The sequence below is a fragment of the Stegastes partitus genome, unplaced genomic scaffold, assembly GCF_000690725.1.
Source record: "Stegastes partitus isolate 25-593 unplaced genomic scaffold, Stegastes_partitus-1.0.2 Scaffold1594, whole genome shotgun sequence".
Classification (NCBI taxonomy): domain Eukaryota; kingdom Metazoa; phylum Chordata; class Actinopteri; family Pomacentridae; genus Stegastes; species Stegastes partitus.
In genome coordinates, this window is record NW_007579325.1 from 46,444 (window position 1) to 52,619 (window position 6,176).

At 40.7% G+C, this 6,176-nt stretch overlaps 1 protein-coding gene across 2 annotated transcripts; it reads right to left on the minus strand.

Annotated features, from left to right (window-relative positions):
* Positions 1 to 1,224: 1,224 nt before the first annotated feature.
* Positions 1,225 to 5,132, minus strand: tmem150c (transmembrane protein 150C). Of its 2 annotated transcripts, none has more exons than XM_008300820.1 (8): positions 4,968 to 5,132; positions 4,174 to 4,310; positions 3,646 to 3,699; positions 3,527 to 3,562; positions 3,375 to 3,442; positions 2,912 to 3,039; positions 2,645 to 2,828; positions 1,225 to 1,537 (listed from the first exon to the last, which is right to left on the minus strand). In XM_008300820.1, exons 2-8 carry the CDS (start codon positions 4,248 to 4,250, stop codon positions 1,335 to 1,337), a joined length of 750 nt encoding a protein of 249 aa, XP_008299042.1. In that variant the 5' UTR covers positions 4,251 to 4,310; positions 4,968 to 5,132; the 3' UTR covers positions 1,225 to 1,334. The 2 variants fall into 2 exon arrangements, with proteins under 2 accessions (XP_008299042.1, XP_008299041.1); XM_008300819.1 differs by having other exon boundaries at positions 4,174 to 4,322.
* Between the last annotated feature and the right edge of the window lie 1,044 nt (positions 5,133 to 6,176).

Consider the following 6,176-nt stretch of genomic DNA (forward strand, 5'->3'; position numbering starts at 1 on the left):
CTGCAGACAAGACTGTTCTACTGCAGGAAACACTGGTGATACTGACTGGAGTAACAAACGTTTACAGCTTCCTTCAGTTTAATAAATACACTATAGTGCCAAAAGTATTTGCTCACCTGCCTTGACTTGCATATGAACTTAAGTGACATCCCATTCCTAATCCATAGGGTTCAATGTGACGTTGGTCCACCCTTTGCAGCTATAACAGCTTCAACTCTTCTGGGAAGGCTGTCCACAAGGTTTCGGAGTGTGTTTATGGGAATTTTTGACAATTTTTCCAGAAGCACATTTGTGAGGTCACACACAGATGTTGGACAAGAAGGCCTGGCTCTCAGTCTCCGCTCTAATTCATCCCAAACGTGTTCTATCAGGTTGAGGTCAGGACTCTGTGCAGGCCAGTCAAGTTCTTCCACACCAAACTATCTCATCCATGTCTTTATGGACCTTTCTTTGTGCACTGGTGCACCTTCATGCTGGTAGAGGAAGGGGCCATCTCCAAACTGTTCCCACAAAGTTGGGAGCATGGAATTGTCCAAAATGTCTTGGTATGCTGAAGCATTCAGAGTTCCTTTCACTGGACCTAAGGGACCAAACCCAGCTCCTGAAAAACAACCCCACACCATAATCCCCCCTCCACCAAACTTTACACTTGGTACAATGCAGTCAGACAAGTACCGTTCTCCTGGCAGCCGCCAAACCCAGACTCGTCCATCAGATTGCCAGATGGAGAAACGCGAGTCATCACTCCAGAGAACGTGTCTCCACCGCTCTAGAGTCCAGTGGTGGCATGCTTTCCAACACTGCATCCGACACTTTGCATTGCACTTGGTGATGTATGGCTTGGATGCAGCTGCTCAACCATGGAAACCCATTACATGAAGCTCTCTACACACCGTTCTTGAGCTATTCTGAAGGCCACATGAAGTTTGGAGGTCTGTAGCGATTGACTCTGCAGAAAGTTGACAACCTCTGCTCCCTATGTGCCTCAGTATCTGCTGACCTCGCTCTGTCAGTTTATGTGGCCTACTACTTCGTGGCTGACTTGCTGTCATTCCCAATCGCTTCCACTTTGTTATAATACCACTGACAGTTGACTGTGGAATATTTAGGAGCGAGGAAATTTCACGACTGGACTTGTTGCACAGGTGGCATCCTATCACAGTAGGCTCTTTCACAAATGTGTGTAGAAACAGTCTGCATGCCTTGGTGCTTGATTTTATACACCTGTGGCCATGGAAGTGATTGGAACATCTGATTTCGATTATTTGGATGGGTGAGTGAATACTTATGGCAATATAGTGTACTTTGCTGCAGTCAGACCTGAAGATGTTTTATTAGTCCTGCTGCTGCTCCAGGGGCTGCCTGGAATCTTCAGACGTCCCAGACTGTCCGACAGGAGGCCTCAGCGTGTCCCTGCACACAATCTCAAAGCTGCTGTGACGAAAGTCGATGCCGAATGTACCGATGAAGATGAGGAAGAACATGACCAGCGCCCACTGGCATCGAGCAGCATACATGAGAGAGTAGACACTTAAGCCTGCAGCGGTGGAGTTAAGGGTTTAAAACAATTCTAAAGGAGGACAAAAGACTACAAAAAGCAAGCGTTCAAATCAATAATCAGTGTTACAAGACGCACTAGAGGTAACTACAAAACCAAGGTACTGTAAAAAATAGTAAAAGCAGTGACTTAATATGTAGGGAAATTAAGTAGAAACTTGATTTTTGGAGAAAAAAAAATTTATGCACTGCAGTAATGTTTAGATTGGTTTTATTCAGAACAGTACTTAAAAGCTGACTTCTTTTGTCCAAAGTACTAGCTCATAAAACATATAAAATCCTACATAAATGCTCAAATAATCCTTCACAAGAAATATTAAGTATACATTTGGTGAAAAATTCAATTTTTAAGCTGCTCTGTAAGGAAATATTTGGAAATAATAAACAATATTTTGCAGGATTTCATTTGTTCAGGGGTCATTCAATCTCAAATCATCAGATTTTAGAAACAATTTCTCCTCAACCATGTCTGATTTGCCTGAAAATTTTAAAGCATAAAATATTGACATTTATAAAGATATCTGTGAAATTTGAGCTTGATATATCAAATATTTTCTGAGATTTTGTTTTTTTTTTAAATGCTTGTTGACCACCTATTAAAAAATGCATCTTGGTTAAGCTTGGAGAACTGTTCTGAAACCAGAACTCTGCTGTACTTGGATTAGAAAACGTTTTTGTTTTTGTGATACAACTCATCATACGTGCTTAGTCATGACAGTTTAATAACTTTCTGTACATTTTTGTGGCTGATTCTTTAATTTAAAGAAATATTCTATATGTTTTGTTTTGTGTTATTGTGACATTCAACATATTGTTCAGAAAACGTCACTAGATAACTTCTGCACCATCAGTTCTTTTGTTACTGAGTGTTCAAAGAGGGGACTTTTCATGACAGCTTCAATTTCTCTTCACATTTCAACTCACCCATAATCAGAGACCACTTGATATACTTGTTCAATGTTGCTTTCATCTTATATAGTTAGGTTTTGAATTTCAGGTTCGATACACACTTCTGCTGTGTGCGGTTACACTAAAGTTAAATCTTGGGTTCTACTGAGAGCATTCCTCTGTTCAAGTAAAAGGATACAGTATTTGAGGACGATGCAGAGAGTGATGACTGCAGACAGCAGGAAGCGAGCGATGGCGATGCTCCTCCCCTCGTTCTTCAGGTTAGCTCTCAGGGTGAGGTAGGACTGAACCCAGCAGAACAGGCAGCCCAGGCCAAACGTCATCAAGGTGCCCGAGTTGTGAATTATCAGCTGGTTGAATAACTGCAAACCAAACCTCCGTGAATTTTAAAGTTTCCAGTACTGAACCTGCAGCTGAGTCTGTCTGTCATAGTTCACCTGGTTACCTGGAAGTTTCCTATCAGTGTCATCCCGAAGCAGCCGACAGAGAAACCCACCAGACTGCCGAAGTTCAGCCATGACTTGTCAAATATGTTTCTCAGCTGAAGGTATCTGAGGACGGCAATAATAAACCCTGAAATGCAGAAGAACCAACAGGGAGCGAAAAATTAGCCACTCAGCACATTGAAAATGAGCAAAGATTCACCAAATGTTTCATGTATTTAAAGATATTCTGTCAATTTCTATGTATTCAAAGTCTCACATTTCTTATTTCTCTGTGCCAAACAGCTCATTTGTTGTCCAAAGACCATTTTAAAAACATCTGTGTTGCACAGGATGACATATGTCTTCATTACTCTGAGCAAAGTTTAATTAGATTTCATCCCACATACAGCATCCTGCTAACAAAGCTACTATTTCTGTCTTTGCATCTGCTGGATGTTGTATTCTAACTAGATAATCAATTACCCACAAATGCTGCCATGTTCATGACCCCGCTGAAGATGCAGCTGGCTGGTGGGAAGTTTCCTGCAACACTGACAGAGGAGAAATGTCTAAGAAGAAATTATACCCAACATAGTAGGTTTCATTGTGAAAAGGATGAAATACAGTGTCTGTACCTGATGAAAGGAGGATAAAGGGATCCATTTGTCTTCCTAGCACAAAAAAAGGAAGTTAAAGACAAAAACATGCTTTTAAATTACTAAGTGCAGCACCGAAGATAGCATAATATTCATACCTGTACTGAGAACTCAGAGGTGTTATGGTCTCACTGTAAACGGCCATAAAGTATCTGTTTGAATGAAGGAAAACACAGAGATGAAGACAAACATGTTATGACATCACCTGGTGCAGGTATGAGGTGAGACCTGTGTGTGTGTGTCCACTGCAAGACAACACAACTGTGTATTCATGCTGTGTGTCTTTGTGGCATTTTGTGTCTCTGTAGTACGAGGTTTGTCAGAAAAGTTTCAGGACTGGTGTCACAAAAAACCTCCTTATAGCGATTCTCATGTTTTTGTGGCCATCTTAGTAGCCGTTTTGTAGTAATTTTGCATGTCTTTGTAATAATGGTGTGTCTCTATGTAGTATTTACTTGTAGTACATACAACATATTTCATCTCTCTGCGGTTGCCGTGTCTCTCTTTACAACTGTCATGTCTATCACTGTTTAACCCTTTGAAGGTATTTTGTGTCTCTTTTGAAGCAGCTCGTGTCTCTTTTTTCTGCACAGGTTAAAGGTGGTGCTAAACTGAGCAGAACTTACACCACCCAGAGTCCAGCAGCGGTGCAGATGGAGTAGGCAGGAGGCAGAAGAGCCCACGGGCTGCAGTTCCGCATCATGTCCTCTGACACCACAGACGAAGAAGAAGCAGCTGTGTTGGTCAGTATGAAGACATTCAGCTGTTCATGTGTCTGATATGAAAAGAAGATGGTTTAATATTTTAATATGGACAACATTTCCTCACAAGACATGATACTGGCTTTTGACCTACATTGAGTTGTGTTTCCTGGTTCCATGATATACTTTGAGAAAGGCTGTTTTATAATATAAAAGTGAATAATTGTTATGATTATGTCTGTGTGCTGTATTCCTGTGGTGTGATGGTCACACAACGGTATTATCTGATAGAAGGCCAACTTTTAGAATAAAATAGAACAGAACAGAATAAAACAAAACTGAACCCATCCCTGCAAAACAAAACCGAAAGGAAAATACTAGAAAAAAAAAAACAACACCAACACAAAATCAGCAACAACACTAAATATTCAACAACAATAGTAATAACAACAATAACAATAATAATAACACTGGATACAGTACAATAAGAAACAGCTGTATATTCATGAATGTGTGGATATTCTATTTAGGGAGAAGACCATGCTGTCATTTTAATGATCTCAAACCAAGTAAATAAAATAATCAGACCTGAGCTATTGCTCAAAACATCCAACACACTTGGAGGGGATGTTTCGATGAGAAAGCGTCGAAGTGAACTACAACAGGAAGTAAGTAAAGAGACAGCGCAGGTAGAAACAGCTGTTTAGCGTAGATCTTACCTCTCTCTGAGGTGGGAGTCTCCCGACCAGCTGTGTGCGCTCAGGTCACCGGGAGGAAGCTGGAGGAGTCCGCTCAGTCACACCTGCTCCGACCATCCACGCTGTTCATGTCCAGTAAAAGCTCCTGACCAGCTCAGTGTCCAGCTTCTCCACGTCGGAAGGCGGTGTCTGTTATCTTCCCGCAGCAGGTTACACTCACGGCGCTATGGACGTCTGCCCTTCAAAATAAAAGCCCGCACTTGAATAATTCACGGGCGGATGTTGAAACCGTGAAGCCGCTGAGCTCTGACCTGTGAAAGGCCTCCGCCATCTTTGTAGTCGCTTTATGTCCCATTCTGCACATTTACTCATCACCATGTGAAATTTAGTCTGTTCTATATTACTCTAGGAACTTAAGCCTATTAGTTAAATTAGTCAGGTACCTTTGTTTAATAGATAAACATTGCAAGGTCTTAACCCTAATATATATATAATCTTTAATAATAGATAAATAAAGAAATACATACATACATACATACATTATCTATACATCGCTTTATCCTCACTAGGGTCGCGGGGGGCTGGAGCCTACATACATACATATATAAATAAATAGTAAAACCTTAATCAAGTCACGGTTTATATATTTTATATGTTTAAATATATAATAACTACATGAATAAATATGTATGATATATATATTTAACAACTAGAGTTAGTCATCTTTTGTTTTTAACTGTTCTTACCTGGACTTCTGGGTATCCTGCTTTTGTGTTTTCTATCAAAGCACTTTGCAAACCTTTGATTGTCAAAGTGCTATATAAAAGTTCTCATACTTCTTCCCAATAATAGTGATAAGACTTATAACAGTTTTGTTGAGATGAACGTTTCAGTCTAGCTTCTCTTAACTCTTAAAAAGAAGCCAAGGCCACTCATCAGGTACTTACAGCACAGTCCTGGCATCCTCCCCAGGCAGCTTCAGCACCATTCACATCTGAGTCATGTCCATCTTGGTTGTCAAGGGGACATGAGCCATATGAGTTGAGGGTGAGAAGAAACAGCTGAGAGTCCAAACCAATCAGTTAGAAACTGAGGAACCCTGAGATGTGGAATTTCCTCAAGAACGAAAGAAGAAGCCCAGCTACTCTGAAGTACTCTGGATAAAATCATGTGAAGGGAGGTGGTGATCCAGGAGATGGATAATTCATGCGGTGAATTTCTTCACTGAAA

Coding starts and splice junctions, on each gene's coding strand:
- tmem150c (XM_008300820.1), bottom strand. CDS start 4,250: ATGATGCGGAACTGCAGCCCGTGGGCTCTTCTGCCTCCTGCCTACTCC. Junction 3,443..3,526: donor CTTTATCCTCCTTTCATCAG/GTACAGACACTG, acceptor CTCCTCTGTCAG/TGTTGCAGGAAACTTCCCAC. Junction 2,829..2,911: donor CACTGATAGGAAACTTCCAG/GTAACCAGGTGA, acceptor TTTGGTTTGCAG/TTATTCAACCAGCTGATAAT.